This window comes from Heloderma suspectum, chromosome 1 (genome assembly GCF_057233095.1).
Source record: "Heloderma suspectum isolate Gila_16-S chromosome 1, 16-S_ref, whole genome shotgun sequence".
NCBI lineage: Eukaryota > Metazoa > Chordata > Lepidosauria > Squamata > Helodermatidae > Heloderma > Heloderma suspectum.
The window spans coordinates 33,595,756-33,612,783 of NC_139458.1; the positions used below are offsets into that span (position 1 = coordinate 33,595,756).

At 45.2% G+C, this 17,028-nt stretch overlaps 1 protein-coding gene across 2 annotated transcripts in view; it reads right to left on the reverse strand.

Moving 5' to 3' along the window:
- UNC79 (unc-79 subunit of NALCN channel complex) overlaps nucleotides 1–17,028 on the reverse strand; it is a 222,922-nt gene that overhangs the window by 95,363 nt on the left and 110,531 nt on the right. Inside the window, exons 31-34 of one of the 2 annotated variants that reach the window (XM_084840226.1) lie at nucleotides 14,934–15,086; nucleotides 11,543–12,766; nucleotides 7,062–7,169; nucleotides 1,410–1,526 (exon numbers count right to left, since the gene is read on the reverse strand). In XM_084840226.1, coding sequence (XP_084696352.1) covers nucleotides 1,410–1,526; nucleotides 7,062–7,169; nucleotides 11,543–12,766; nucleotides 14,934–15,086 — 1,602 coding nt within the window. The remainder of the gene's footprint in view (nucleotides 1–1,409; nucleotides 1,527–7,061; nucleotides 7,170–11,542; nucleotides 12,767–14,933; nucleotides 15,087–17,028) is intronic. The other variant, XM_084840236.1, reaches the window with a different exon arrangement.

The window sequence follows — 17,028 nt, forward strand, 5'->3', positions numbered from 1 at the left end:
GCAGTTTTTCCAAACAGTGGGGGATCCAATTCACAGATCTCCTTCATCCTGCCAAGTTGCACCTGCAGGTATTAAGAGAAAGGGCTGACATAGGAGGAGCCAGTGTCTGGTGAGCAGAGACAGGCTCCCCAGTTTCCATAACTGTACTCCAGCTGAGTTAATGTAGCATGCATATCATTTGTTTAGATTTGTTTGGGCCTGAAAGACCAAGGCAAACTCTGGGTGTATGGAGGGTAAGTTGGAAGCAGGCGCAATTTTGTGACATTGCACAGCATCATCACTGATCATGGGGCACGTCAGATAAGGCATCAGCCTTAGCTTCCAGTTTCTGGGCTTTGGGGCATATGGACTAACATGAAAGAGCCTTTTAAACTAGCGGGTGTTTTGATCATTAATATATAAACATAGGATAGTATCCAATGGTTTTCCAGCACCAGCACTAAAGACATTGTGCTAGCGTCAACCAATGCTCGTGCAACATAACTAGCACTTGCTAGTGCCATGGAAAAAGTGGGAATGGCCACGAACTTTAAAAGGGGCTTAGACAAATTCATGGTGGATAAAGCCATCAACGGCTCCTCGTCATGGTGGCTATAGATTACCTCCAGTCTCAGAGGCAATATGTGTCTGAATATCTGTTGCTGGAGAAAGCGGTACTACAATGGAACCAATTACCTAGGGGGTGAGGGTGGGTGGGCTTTCCCACACTGGAGGCATTCAAGATGAGGCTGGCTGGACAGCCATCTGTCGGGGATCTTTGACTTGGATTCCTGCAGTGAGCCGGGGGTTGGACTTGATGGTCTTATAGGTCCCTCCCAACCCTACTATTCTATGATTCTATGGGCGGGAGGGTGCTATTGTACTCACATCCCATTTGTGGGCTTCCCACAGGCAGCTGGTTGGCCAATGTGTGAATAGATTGCTGGACTAGATAGGCTTTTCATCTGATTCATCATGGCTCTTCTCATGTTCTTATGATGGCTATATTAACTCCAGCATCAGAGGCAGCATGTCTCCCAATACTAGCTGCTAGGAAATACGAGCGTGAAGGTGCTACTGCACTCATGCCCTGCTTGTGGGCCTCCCATAGGCATCGGGTTGGCCACTGTGATAACATAATGCTGGATTAGACAGGCTCGTCGTCTGATCCAGCACAGCTCTTCCTATGGTCTTACGTTCTGGAGGCTCTTGCGGTATTCCAAGTTTAAGCAAAGTATACCTATAACTAGGCCATTTACAAAAGGAAAATGGCTGCCCTGCCAAAAGTATTATAGTCTTGATGCTGGCTTGGTGCTAAGCCAGGCTTCTTTTATGTAGTAAAAGATTTTGCAGCACCACTTCAACACAACAAGCAGCAACTGAGTACCCTATGGGGCAAGAACGACAGCAATATACAGTTCTATACTTACCAGTGTCCCACGTGCTGATATTATGGGGAGCACTAGACTGGTGTTCCAGCTGCCTCTTCATTAGCTGGTTCATGGTCAGTGCTCCCAGAGAGCCCCTTTTCATCTGTCGGAACTGAGCTGCAAGTCAGAAATTAAGGAGGAGGCTTCATGCAATTATGTGATTGTAAATATCATTCAGGTATCATTGCTTTCCTTTCCATATTGAGCACTAGTTGCTTGCCTGCATCATTTTAATCAAAAGAACCTGCTCTACCCAGGAGAATGGGTTGTAGCTCAGTCATGCATGTTTTGCATGTCCATGTTCCTTCACTTGTCCCATGGGGTCCTATCCAATCATGTCTGCCTGGCAGCAGAATGGACGCTGCTGGCAGAATAGATCACCCTTCCCCACTGCAGGCCCCCATGCACACACCCAAATCTGCTCCAGAAGGCTGGGGAAACTTCTGGAGCAGATTTGGAGATTCACAGCGGGTGCAGGGGAAAGGAGAGGAAGGGACAGCCCAGCTGCGCAACCGGAGGTCCACTTGCGTGATATTGGATGGAGGCCATGGTATCTCCAGTTGAAGGATCACACAACTGGGGAAACCTCTGTCAGAAGAGATGCTGCCAGTCAGGGTTGACAGTAGTGGGTAAAGGGATCCAAATCCTATATAAGGCAGATCAGTATATAGAGCAAGGGTAGGCAACCTGAGGCTTTGCTAAGGGAGCTGAGAAGGGGAAGCAAGGCCATTCCACTAGCCCTTCTTGAAAGGCCTCCCCCATGAAGGCTCCTCCTCCCTCAACTGTTGCCACCACCAGCCATTCCAGCAGGCTGTACTGAGGGAGATGACCACTCCACCAGCCCCCCTAAAAGACTTAATACTCCCTTCCTCTTCCCTCCTTTTTCCTTTTTCCTTTTGTATCATGTCTTTTGAGATGGTAAGCCTGTGGGCAGGGACTGTCTTCATTTATTAAATATTTGTAAGCTGTTCCGGGAGCTGTTTGGCTGAAGAGTGGGATAAAAATACTCTAAATAAATAAATGGATAAATAAACCTTTATTTATTTTGGACTACAAATACAATAATCCCTGATCATTGGCCATGCTGGCTCCGGCTGATCACCGTTGTAGTCCAAAGCATCTGCAGGGCAGCAGGTTTCCTGCCGCTGATATCAACAGACCGTAAGACAAGTTCTACCATCAAGCTCTTGGCTGATAAATCTATTTTGAAATCACAATGAAACAAGGAGAGGAAGCTACTCAAGAAACTAATCCCAGCCTAACTCAAAACATACAGCTAGGGACAAGAAGAAGGGCTATTACCTTAATGTCCTGCTTGCAAGATTCCTGGAGGTATCTGGTTGGCCACTGCTGGAAACTGAATGCTGGACCCACAATGGCAACTTTTATGTTCTCACAATTCTAATGAAGTGCTCGATGGGGAGAGACTAACATCAAGGGGCCAAGCATTTCCACCTGCCTCACCCCACCACCGTGAAGCCTAAAAAGCCTAATGCCTGAAGATCCGTGCTGGGAGGGGTGCTTGGTGAAGAAAGACTAAGTAATGTCAAAACTCTGGTGCATGTGAAGCTTGAAGGACTGGTCATCTCTGTCTCCCCAGGTGAGAGGTGGGGAAGGGATTGTCAGAGGAGGCCCGGATGACTGCTGGGAGGAAGGCTGCAGCAAGTGAGCGATGTGGCTGCCAGCAATTGTTTGTAGGCTGAGTGGCAGTGCCAGCTCCAGGTTTTTGAGGACCCTTGAGCAAGACACCCTCAGAGAGCCCCTCGCTCAGTGAGCCCACCTTCTGTTGCTCCTCCTCCTCTTTCTCATCATTGCTCCCACTTGCTTGCTTGACCGGCACAGACCCAGTGAGCAAGCAAGGGGTGCCATCTAGTGCTCCACCTTCTCTCCCCCACTGTTCTCTGAGCCAGAGCGAGAGGCAGGTGAACAAGCAGCTTGCTGTGGTGAAGAGGAGGAGCAAGTCCATGGGGCTCCTGTCAGTGGGCCCCCGCCGAGGAGTGGGCCCTCAGCAGGTGCCCAAGCATGCCCACCCTTGGCCCTGTTAATTGTGGCGACACCCTTGTTGCCTTTGAGCAATGGAGATTTATTAATCTTTGTGGGGAGTGCTTTTGTATGTTTCTGTATTATGCTTTATTCTTTCTCTTGCTTACTGCTAAGCTCTTGGATTAGGTTAGTTTATTTGTACTGTTCTATTTGATATTATACAGTATGTATTGATGTTTTTATTATGTATTTAGCCATCAACAAAATGGCTATTTGTAATTGTTCCTATTTTATTTTTTAAAATGCTGTTACATCTGCTGTTGTTGATTTGATATGTTGTTAAAAATTATTATACGCTCTGCTGTTTATTTGTTATGCTCTGAGTGGCTTTGGGCGCAATTTTGTGGAAAAGCAGCATACAAATAAATATATGAAATGGGATTAGAAATACGGAAGAGGATATGCCCTGAATTCCCAAATGAACATAGAAAATTAAGGATTTGAAAATGTTGGTGAGACTACCAAATTAATCAAAATCATTGAAAGGGCGGCAACATTCCTGAGAAGATTCTCTAGGCGTGCAATGGTGATGATGATAAATATGTGTGTATTCTCCAGATGGATTGGAGGTTTTTTAAGCCCTCTTCTCTACCGCAGGGCAGTCCATACTTCAGTAAAAAGGTAAAGGTGTCCCCAACCAGTCGTGTCCGACTCTAGGGTGCGGTGCTCATCCCCGTTTCTAAGCCGAAGAGCCAGCGCTGTCCAAAGACGCTTCCGTGGTCATGTGGCCGGCATGACTGAACACCGAGGTGCACGGAACGCTGTTACCTTTCCCGCCGAGGCGGTACCTATTTATCTACTTGCAATTTCTTGCTTTCGAACTGCAAGGTTGGCAGGAGCTGGGACTGAAGACGGGAGCTCACTCCGTCACGCAGCACTCGGGTCTCGAACTGCTGACCTGCCGACCTTCCAGTCTGCAGTTCAGCGTCTTAACCACTAAGCCACCGCGGCCCCTATCCATACTTCAGTACATGGATACAAAATGCTCCCTGGGTTTGGAAGGATTTGGCCCCTGGATGAGAGACAGAGTGCACCTCATCACTGACTGGGTTTGATGGGAAGGAAAATAAACCCACATCAGGGAAGGAAAATAATCCACTGTAGTTTATTTTCCCACTCCATGCGTGCTGGTCGCACACCACGTCCTTATCATAATTACCTTTGCTGGACACGGTTTGTTGTGTCATCTGAACGTAACACTGATAGGGTGCGCAGTGGGTGGGTTTACAAACCACCCCACAACCCATGGCTTCTAGGATTGTGGGGTGGTTTGTAACCCAGCCCCCCAGCGCACCCTTGCTGGGTTCGAACAACATGACAAGCCACGCCCAGCAAGGGTAATTATGGTAAGGACGTGGTGCGCGACCAGGGTGGGGAAATAAGCTACAATAGCTTATTTTCCTTCTCTGATCAGGTGAACCCGGCCAGTAAGTATGGGAGCCAGTTTCATATCTCCAGTGGCACCTGCTACTGAATGTCACACTGAAACAATTTTGAACGTATTTCAATATGAAGTGTTGCCCTCTGCCACACTTATACAGTTCCCTCCTTTGAGTACTCTGGAGCACTTTTAAAATGCTGGTTTGATTCAGTGACAATACAATTATCCAGCCTGACTTGAGCTACTGAAATAGATGCAAATTCCAGTTCCATTTCATATAGGATTCCTTTCCTTTAAAAAACAAAATTGTTCAGTAACAGCCTTTCACATCAAATTGGGTGAGGACATAATTTCCATCTTCTCTAGTGCAATGGTTTAAAATAAAGGCTTTATCCATTTATCAGACACAGAATTTCCCAAATGAAAGAACAGCAATTAAAATTTCAGAGCAGACAATACTGCTCGGAGTGTATATGACTGTCAAAAACATAGGAAATTGGCTGTTCTGAACTTCCTTCTTGGCTTTTATAATGGAAATTAAAGCCTTTCTCAGGCTATTCCTCCTTATCAGAGCACTGGTTTGGACTTTTCTGAGAATTATTGAACTGATTTCTCAAGAACATTGATTTTAAATATTGGGGGGGGGGAGGCAGTGGTTACTGAAAGGAATCTCTCTCATTTGAGGTCCAGGTGAGACAGTAAAGAATAGTATTTCAATTTCTGATAAACAAATTTTCCCAGATCATATTGTATACACACTTTCTTTTCTCTCTCTCAAGAACTTAAAACTAGTCTGTAATTCTCTTTCCACAGTGATGCTATTCTTAGTGGGTATACATGGTGCTGAAGCCTGAACGGTTTTAGCTTCTCTGCTCCTGGGCATATAGTTCAAGCTGATATGAACCAAGGCTAGGTGCTGCAATGGACGATAGGTTTGCTACTCAGGATGACTATATATTACCTCCAGCAGAATGCCTCTAACAGGGCTGGCATCAAGGCACGTGCTGAGGGCCCACACCCCAGCAGAGGGCCCACTGACAAGAACCCCCCAGACCTGCTCCTCCCCTTCCCCATAGCAACCTGCTTGTTTGTCTGCCTCTCACTCCGGCCCAGACAAGTGGTGGTGTGAAGGAGAAGCAGGAGATGCCGCAGCCTCCTTGCTCCCTGGCTCTCTGCCTGGCAAGCAAGCAAGTGGGAGCAGTGATGAGAAAGAGGAGGAGCAGCAGCAGACAACAATGCCAGTGAGAAGGTAGACTCACTGAGGGTGAGGGTGTCTTGACCAAGGGCCTGCCAAAACGTGGAGCTAGCACTGGCCTCTAAATACCAGTTGCTGGGGAACATGAGTGGAGAGTGCTATTGCACTCATGTCCTGCTTGTGGGCTTCCCATGGGCATCTGGTTGGCCACTGTGGGAATAGAATGCTGGACTTGGCCTTTGGTCTGAACTAGTATGACTCTTCTTTTATTCATTAACACTGAATTTGGTTATGGTGATATCCGGATGTAGCAACCTGATCCAAGAAGGTTAGGGAAAAAAATATTTTGGTTAGTTGGCTCATGTATTACTGGATCGGTGAAATTGCCACTTTCCTTAGGATGGGTCCCATTCCACTGTCATATGGTGTGTATGTCCAAATCAGGAAACAATGTGCTGGTTACTCCCTATGGCAATATCCCTTTCCTACCCCTCGCCCCTGAGACACCGGTGTGGGTAATGGATGGACCCAACGGGGGCTGTCCTTGGATCTGCCTGCACCGTCAGCGCAGCTGGATCTGTACTGGGAAAGATCATGGCTGATGATAGTGAACAGTCCCAATAGTTTTAGTGCTTCTTTCTTTCTTTATTTATTTATTTGAACTATTTTTATCTCACCTTTCTGCCTGATGACAGGCCTCCAAAGTAGCTGACAATAATACACAACTGCTTTGGATAACACACAATAAATATCTGATTTTTTAAAGGCAGTGTGACTGATAAAGAATTGGGGGGGGTGTAAAATATCTCAAGGCCTTACATATTACATTACTATAAACCTTGCCATTACAGATTGCCAGCAGCCCTCCAGTGCTTGCGGAGTTGATTGTAATCAGACTGCACCCACAAGGCACATAAACGTTCGGTCAAGCGTAAATTAGTGGAGGGAGGCGATGCACCAGATGGCAAAACATAGTGAGAAGCACAAGTGTAGCAACTGAGTTTTGCTCCTTAAAGCCGGGAGAAAAGCTTACTTGATATGGAAGAGTGACTACTTGTCTCTGGTACACCTGCTTCAAGCGTCGGAGCAGAGGATGATTCCCTTGGCATTTCCAGGGTTGAAAGTACTTTAGCTGAAGCATCTGCAAAGAAAACCAGTGTTTCATCTCAGACTCTCTCTCCCTTTTCCTTTTGAAAATTGGTGAACAACTGTTCATTAACCTCCCTTTCTCCATCACATTTTTTTACTTTTTTCTTGCCCAATATGCCATCTGGCCATCTGGCGCCACAAATGGTGGTTGTGGAGAAATATGAGACTTTGTGAGAAGAAAGGGGCCTTTCCTCCCCATATCACTTTGAAATTAGCTTTCCACAGAAGGCTGCTGGAGAACCTTCTGGAGTGCAGCCTTTTACTGTCTCCTGTATATGAGAACAATTGCCATTCACTCCTATGAGGACAATAAAGCACCAAACTTAAGAGATGCCAGTGCATTATGCACAAAAACCTCCCTCCCTCCCTTTCATAGAATCATAGAATGGTAGGGTTGGAAGGGGCCTACAAGGCCATCGAGTCCAACCCCCTGCTCAATGCAGGAATCCAAGTCAGAGCATCAATCCAAGTCAGAGCATCACTGGCAGGGATCCCAAAAGGTGTGCAGTGGAGGGATGCAAATTGCATCTCCACTAGGGCCTCTGACGTTCTGCTTTCCCTGCATTTCACCACACTCTAGGATGACCAGCAAACAGAACCGAGGGTGGGGCTACGCAGCGGAACAGGTAGAGCTAATCGGAGTGGGGCAGCCTTGATTCTCAGTGACTGGGGACACCCGAGGACCAGAGCAGGTTAGTTACTTTCTTCCATAAAAGCAAATGTTTGTCATTCATCGCGACTGATTTGTTGAATCGATTGGTTTTATTTAACCAGTTTTATGCCGCTTTTCAAGACTATGGTCTTTCCAAGGTGACTTATAGTCCCCCTGCCCCCCAGGAAAATCCAGTATCAAATTATAAAAGTGACGATTTTAAACAAAGTAAAAAAAAAAGACATTTAAGAAATGATTTGTTCCTGTTTTAATCCTTTTCTTAAACTTCTTTTTGTCCCCTCTTTATTAATATTATTATTATTAATATCATTATGGGATTATTATTATTACTATTCCTTGTTGGCTAAACCTTTAATGTTCATTAGTACATGTTAACTGAATGGTAATATATGGCCAATGGAAATGGGCTGTTTGCTTCTATTCCTGTGCTATAAGACTGTTTGAATATTTGGTTTGTTCTTATTGAAGTTTAATATAATTCTTTTCTTTTCTTTTGTCTTTTTTGTCTTTTCCTTCTTTTGCTATCCTCCCTTTTTTCTTTTTCTTAGAATACTGTAATGTTGAAAACTGAAGATTCTTATTATATTGTTGGTAGTGGTTATTTCATTTATAAAAATTAAAAAATAGATTTAAAAAAATAAGACATTTAAAATAAAATACAGTGGTTTCAAATAGCTAACTGCAACAAATAGCACGAAACCTTCTCAACTGAAAGACAGAGAGAACAAGTATGCTTTGGAGCTCTTTCAAAAGCAGCTACAGATGAAGCCAGCTAGGGTCGGATGGACTCATCTCTGTCCAGGGCACAGGGGAGCTCAACAAGCTGCTCCCCCCAGCTCGCGTGGCCCAGACCTGCTTGGCGAGCCTACCTGCTCGCCCCACCTGCCCACCGAACTGCCCCTCCTCTCCACGCCAAGGGCTCCGGCAGTCAAGACTTTGTGCTTTATGTGCACAAAGGCTTGACTGCCGAGTCCTCACCATGTTACCCCCCCACCAGCGCTCTAGCCCTGTCCTCCTGCCGAGGACAGGACTAGAGTGCTGGGGCACCGCCGAGGCCTCTCCTGCCCACGCCGGTTGTCAAGGGCTCCTTGACAGCTGGCAGAGGCAGGATGGGTCCTCAGCAGCACTCCCAGCCACTCACCGAGCTCCAGGGCATTCAGCAGCCAGGTCCGTCAGTGCCCCACAGCTCAGCGAGTGGGGTCCAGGAGGCCAGACCGAGGCGGGGGAGTCTGTCGGACTCCACCCCCTCCTCAGACTCCCGCACCATCCCTAGAGCCAGCCATATATCTCTTGGAAGGGAATTCCCTAGGGCAAGGTCTCTGAAGACAATCTAAAAGCTTCATATGGATGTAGGTAGTCCTTCAAATAACCTGGACCCAAACTATTTAGGGCTATGAGAAAAGTTAAGTGTTCCACATGGGAACACTGTTGTCAAATGAAGGAAAAACTTGACCTTTACAGGGATCCCACAGAGAAGTGCAAACCTTGTTTTGCATAGTTGCACTGCACATGCACACACAGAGGTTTTTCCAATATATAAAGCCTCCTTACATACACACAGTCATAACAACAGCCCTTTTGCTAGTTGTCAGGGTACCTCTTATGACCTGCACCCCTGAGCATCTCTCCTCCTTAAGAGTCCCACCTTCCTTCATTGAAATGTCCCCTTCCCAGTAACATGGGGTTTAGGCTGTAGACATGGGCTGACTGACACTCTAGACACCAGGGTTAACCACAACCGTTTACTAGCAGATTTAAATCAAACAAATTACAACTAAAGATTTTTACACAATACAGCTGAGTGATACAAAGGTGTTAAGAGAAAATAAAAGTGTAAAACCAAGTTCCTTTACCCTAGCTGCACTTAGACTTCTCTAGGCTGTGTCTTCCTGCTCCCTCTTCAGGCTCTGGTCTCCCTGACTCTGCTCTTGCGCTCTCTCTCTCTCTCTCTCTCTCTATATATATATATATATATATATATATATATATATACCCTCCTCCCTCAAAACCAAAAGTACTGCATCAAACCTGAAGAAGTGAAACTTAACTGGGGAATTGAAACTGAAATTTAATCGGGGAAATGAAGCTACTCCTCTCAGGGATACCTTCTCCCAACAAAAAAACCTCCAGACCCCTAAGCCTGACCTTTTTCTTTTCCTTGCCTCTGTAGGCCTCAAACCTTCACACTAGTACTTAATAAATATGCGTGAAGAGGCTCTTTTTGCAAAGCATATATTAGGATAACCTGCTCAGTACACAGTCTATCAGCCTTCCCCAAACTGGTGTTTGGGGATGTTTTGGACTTCCAGATATTTTGGACTCCAACTCCCCGCATTCCACAACATTGGCCATGTTAGCTAGGGCTGATGGGACCTGAAGTCCAAATAATCTGGAGGGTACCAAGTTGGTAAAGCCTGGTCTACATAATGCTTTGTTTTCATGGACCTGAGTCTGTTTTTCACTTTATGCCTGTAGCTGACACAAAACTAAGCTTTTCAGGACACTTTGGGGAGGGGGAGGGGAGTGTTGTAATTGTGATGCAACAGTGGGCAATAGTTTCCAACAACAGACAGAAGGATCCAGAAGTTGAAGTATTAAAGGTGGGCCTGTAAAATAGATAGCATTTGCACGCAGGTCCCAGATGGGAACCCCAGAGTTACTGGAGATGAAGCCAGTGTTGATGCAAGAAGGCCAGGTGACTGGCTGTGAGGATTGGACAGAAAAGAGTTGTCCAGGAAGATGTAGGGAAGGATTGGTACTGAGAGTATATATGAAGGCATGAAGTTGCTGAAAGGTGATACTGAGAAGATGCATAGGCCGAGCGAGCAGGACCTCTTCAGATCAGGGCCCCAGAAGGGTGGTTGAGTGAGGAAAGCTGGAACATGATTTCTGAAGCTCTAGGCATACTAGGAAGATCCCTAGGCACACTAGAAAGACCCCTCCCACAGCCTAGTCAGCCAGCTAAGATGGTATTACAACTGTGACTGCGTCATTAGGCACTGTAGTAAACAGTAAAGGCAACAATTCTGACATAGATCTTTCTGTATGCTACAAGTATAGCTTTATACTTGGTGACATATCTTATAAAACTAAGGAGACTAGAGCAGAATAGATTCATGATGGGAGTCTTCCAGGATAAGAGGGTGGGTTTTGGTTGGTTCTAGGCAAGGAGCAACATTTATATTCCACTTATTAGTTAAAGCTACCTATGAGATCAGGCAGGGGATAAGTGGCAGCAAAGAGGGCTCACTAGAGAAAACAGAAGCCTGACCAACTGGAAAAAACACACTTCTGAGCAGACTTAGGAACATCATTTCCTGCCAGGGAGCATGGGATTTGCATTTTCCTCTGCCTCCCGGACTGAATTTACAAGGACATCCTTGTTTCTAGTGAGCCTTCCCTCCTCCCAGTTGCCACCCAGTTCCCTTCTCACAGATATGGTGTTTTCCTTGGGAAAGGGGTGACGGAACTGGCAGGGAGGGCTAATTATCACTGGAGGTTAACTGATTGTGAGCGATACCCAGATTTGAGGCTTTTCGAACTGGGGAAGTTACTTTTTCAAATTTCCCCCATTGCAAACTCACCCCCATCACTGGTAAAGAGAACAATATCAGAAGTTCTCTCTTTCCTCTAAAATAGCGGTGTGAAAAGCATATCATTTTCAGATGGACAACCCCCCAGGTTCTGCTCACCTGGCTCCTTCTGCTCCCCCAGCTTGTCTAGGATGTTGAAGGAAATGTCAAGGTATTCTCTCTGGATGGCGCTCACTGCAATCTTTCTCTGCTTCCTCTGCCTCGGAACGATTTGGATCTTAAATTCTGACTCTTCAGCTTCTTCCTCCTGCTTCTGTTCCATATCAGATTCTGCACCGGCGTCCAGCTTATCACTTTCACTTTGGTTCTCAGAGTCCTCGGGGACCTTAATGAAGACTGTTTTCCCACTTGAACTGGGAAAAGGGCCCGTAGGCTTAATTTCCTCTATGCATAACTCAGAGTTGTCATCGATGGACATCTCCGGAAGAGCAAAGGACTTTTGCAGCAGATCACGTTTTTGCTTGAGCGTCAGGGGGCTACCCGTGGGTGCCTCTTGAATTTCTTCTGGCTTAGCTAACTCAGCAACATCTTTTGGACCTTCAGGGACAGCTGAGGGGGTTTCCTCTTGCGCAAATGACACTACAGTGCGAGCTGCAGAAGGGGTGATATCTTTGGAGCAATCTTCAATGCTGAACTGCACCAGTGGGATTATACTGAGACTGAGCACAGAGACACTGGTGGGACTCGATGGAGAGGAGGCAGCCATCTTACTGGGGACACCATCATTCAGCTGGATTGTGACATCTGTTTCTTCCTCATCACTTTCCACTATTCTGAGAGGAGGGAGGGGCTCAAAGACCAATGAGTCACTGTCTGAATTGGAAACAACTGATTGCTTTTCAGGCCCTGATGTTGAATCAGAGGAAAGGTCTATAAGATCTAAGTCCTCCTTGAGAAGAAAGGATTTAGCTGGGGAATCCACCTTCACTTCGTAGGGCTCCATGCAGTTTAGCCTGACTTCTGGAATGATAGGTCTCCGCCTTGCTTGGGTTTTCTCTGGGATGGCAGGGGGGGTCTCTTTCTCCCCCATGTCTTCCTCTTCCATCTTGGTGGAGGAATTTTGCCGAGGTCGTCCATAATCGTTCTGCCTCAGTCCGATACAAGCAGAAGGGAGGGGCGGCTTCTCCAAGTCACAGCGGTCTATGCATGACTTCCGACGGTGCTCGTCTAATGTAAACAACAGGGAGTCTGCATTTCCTATGTCAAGAGATTTTTGTTTTAGAGAGCGCAGTTTCTTTTTCTGAATGCTTTCTTCTCTCACGCAGCGCAGAATACTGTCTTGCAATACGCCCGTTTCTCTATATTCAGCCAGTTCTATATCACCTGGTTGAAACAGAAAAAGCTAGTGCTATTTCATTCGGCTACCAGTTCCCCACACTCTTGCCTTTTCACTGCTAAGCACTACTGGCATTTTAGACACAAACCCTGCTTTTAAATCTCATTGTTACATTGAAGCAATGTGGGTAGTTCCACATGACAACAGCACTGGCTCAAGATGGGCCCAATGTGAGTTTTCTGAGATTTCATGATGTGTGAATTAAATAAACAAAGACCAAGATGGCGACTTGAACAGTGGCTCATTGAGTGTGGCTCACCATCTTTCTCGATGTTTACTGAATTCATGCCTTGAGATCTGCTTGAAAGCTGTCTGTTCTGATGCCACTTTCTTGAAATGGGAAGATATTTTTTTTTAATCCAATGCACAAGACACTACATTTAGAAAACTAGGTATTAAAGAAAGAAAGAAAGAAAGAAAGAAAGAGAAAGAAAGAAAGAAAGAAAGAAAGAAAGAAAGACAAACAGACAGACAGACAGACAGACAGACAGAATCAGCTGTGTGCTCTTGACAGAATCTGGTTCCAATCTAGCTGCAGGAACAAGAAGAGAGAACCTGTAATTATAATTCATTCAGCCCAATGGATTTCAATTACAGTCTTTGTCAGGGACACTGTAAAACTATGCGCTCTGTTACGAAATGACCAAGCAAGTTGGACAGCCTCTACAGGGAGTTTTGTTTAACAGCGCCCCTGACAAAGACTGCAATTGAAATATGTTAGGCTGAGTCAATTATAGTTTAGTGCACCTTAGAGGTTCTCTCATCTTGTTCCTGCATTCATGCCTTACCTCCTTTTCTCCCCAGTCCAGGCAACTAGTCACACATAACTGCTAGCAGCCCCAGGTGCAAAAGCAGGGTCAACAGCACTCAGGTGAGCATTGTGAGGCAGAGGGGGATGCACGTCTAGATGTGCATCAAAATCCACACTGGCAAATGCATGGATCACCCTTGCTAGATTGGGATAAACATTTGGTCCTACATGTTGAGAATGAATGGATGCCTGACTGAAATCAGGAGGTACGTGGGGCGAGGACGAAGTGAAAAAAAAATGCAGATTAATCAGGATGAGGGAATACAAAACAGACAATAAAAAGAAAGTTTAGGCAGGAGCATACTCCAGCAGCAGCATCAAAATAAATGTATTTTGTATGCTGTTATTAGCCACATCTATTACCACACGTGTTTTGGACAGACAGAGGTTACAAGCACAGCTGTTTGATGAGGATTTGGGGGCTGAATATGACCAGGTAACTCATTCACAACAACCAAAATGGGAAACCCATACAAGGCTCCAAATAAAATAGAGCAAAGGGAACAGGATCATGTTTGTCCATTGGGCACACCTGCCCCACATCTGGGCCCACCTGACATCTACACATTAGCGTAACATGGAAATATGCTCCACTGTAGAAGTTCCAATGGAAGACTTGAAAGAAATGGATACATTTAGCCTGTAGAATAGCAGACAAGAGTGAGGGAGGGCATGATAGCATTTCAAATACCTGAAGGACTATCACACAGAAGAGGGCAAAGACTTGTTCTCTAATGCCCCAGAGGACAGGATTACAGGAGGGCAGGTTTCCATTGAACATTAGGAGAAACTTCCTACTGGTAGGAGCAGTTTGAAAATGGAACCAATTAACTGGAAGGGTGGTCATCTCTTCCTCAGTGGAAATCTTCAACCAGTCTTCAGCTGTTAGGGGTGCTCTAGCTCTGCATTTCCTGCATCAAGCAGGGGGATGAAAGAGATGACCAAGAAGGCCCCCTCCAATTCTATGATACCCATTTTGTCATGCTTGCTCACAAGGTCAAGGTAACTATTTATTTTATTTATTTATTTATTTATTTATTTATTTATTTATTTCTATACCGCCCAATAGCCGAAGCTCTCTGGGCGGTTCACAAAAACTAAAACCAAACAACACACAATAAAACAATTTAAAATATATAGAACATTAAAACTATGTTCAGAGTTGCCCAATACACCTTAATAACCACAATCCTTCTTTGCACATCTCTTGTTAAGATACAGCACAGTGATATACATGTCTGTTTAGTTAAATGTTTTGAAATTCACAAAAAGAGAAATATCTAGTATGAAAGATGCCCAATTACATTTAGAATTTCTTTTAATTTTAAAAAAAAGTGTCATACTTCTCTGAGCGTTCATCTCAACCGGCTGATATTTCACCATTTTGCTGCCCCCAATTCTTTTCAGCCTTGCAAAGAAAGTTTGTGACTCTTTATTGCCTGTTCCAGTGGGCGTATCATGAATGTCAGATTCATCAAAGACGCTGTCTTCCTCTGCTTGAAAGAGAGAAATCAGTATTATTCTGCAGCAAATGGAAACATATCACATATGAAACAGTTTATTGATCGACGTACATATTGATCCTCACATTTTTTAAAAGGTCAGATATTTTCAAACAAGTTTTCCTAAAGCTGTATCCCTGCAGCATTACACAAAACACACAGCACACCTCCTGTGGGGTAAAGAATATGCGAACAGTACTGTTGGGGAGTTGAGCGTTAACATTTGGAGGAAGGGCCATCTGCTTCCTAAAACAGCGTGGGAAGAAGAAACCCCTAGTGGTTCTTAAGACAGCTGTTGACCAGGGCTGTCCCTACCATTAGATAGCTGCCTCAGGCGCCAGATGCTAGGGGCAGGGAGTGGTGGCAAGATGTTGGAGGATGGAGCTATATGGGCCACACGACCTGACCGGCAGCCCCTAAGTTAGCCCACTGTCCTCAAGAGGATGCTGTGCTAGTGTCAAAATAAGATTCAGCTGTCAACCTAATCAGCTTCTGTAAGCTGAATGGGAAATGCCATCTTGTTCTTTGCCTCAGGCAACAGAATGTTATGGGCCAGTCCTGCTGAGGGCTCTGGCCCTCAGTTGCATTACAGCCAAAAATAAAGAGTTTGGGTTTCCTTCAAAAGAAGCTGGTGTCTGTTCCCTAGTGGAAGTTTTTTTAAAAAAAACCCTCTGAAATCCCATTCAAACATCCTAGAACAGCACACTGAAGCCTAAGAAATAATGTTCTCTTCTTAAGTGTTTTCTTTTTAAAAAAATGTATATTTGTAGCCCAGCTTTCCTCAAAACAATTCAGGCAGCTGAGATGTCTCCCCCTCATTTTATCTTCACCACAACCCTTTGATGTAGGTTAGGCTAAGAGTTATTGCCAGGGCCAAGATTAACCAGTGAACTTCATGGCAGAGTGAGAATATGTCCAGAACTTCCAAGTCCGGCACACGTCTGCTACATGAATATGATGCAATATGATGTACAGTAACTGCTCTTTATCTTTAAACCAGCCTTGGACTGGACAGAACTTCAAACAGCAGGCTCCTTCAAATAGAGGACTGTCCTCTGTAAAGTACACAAAAACATAGGAAGCTGCCTTATACTGAATCAGACCATCCGGCCATCTAGCCCAGTACTGTCGCCATTGACTGGAAGTGGCTCTGCAGGGTTTCATGCAGGATTCTTTCCGGCCCTACCAGGAGATGCCGGGGATTGAACCTGGGACATTCTGCATGCAAAGCGGGTGCTCTACCACTGAGCCACAACCCCTCCCCAAGGAGGATGCATGACCACCCTAATAAAGCAGCTTCCACCGAGTCAGCCCAGCAACCCACGTGGGAAAACTGCCACCAATGTTCCACTGCTTCCTGCGGCTAGAATAGGGAAAATAACACTGCCTCCTGGAATTCAGATGCCACCACAGCTTCCAGTGAAGTCTTTTCCCCTCAGACTGCTGAAAGCCTACAACAAATCACACAATGACTCTTGCTGACCAATTGAATTCAGATATCATAAAGCCCCAGCCTCAGAAGGGTACATGATTTGCCCAGGATGTGTGAATTCAGCTGGCAACAGGCATTATTTTATTCTTCAGTTCTTCAAACCTGCAATTCTGATGCAAGTGTGCAGCAAAGCTGAAGAGGTATTGATGTGGGGAAATAACACATGAGGCCAAAAAAAAATATCCCACATATATCTGTCCGTTTTTATTCATTTTCTCCTTTGTTCTCCAAGGATAGCCTCTTGGGCAAGTCTTCTGAGGATGTTATTAAAAGTGACATCAGATCAGCTTGAGGTATCAAGTGTAATATTGGGTAAAAAGGAAGTCTCTGTTTTCCCAAACTCTTCGGGAAATACTCTAAACCAGCAACTGACGTTCTATCTATCTATCTATCTATCTATCTATCTATCTATCTATCTATGGGCACTCTGTAACACACATTTGC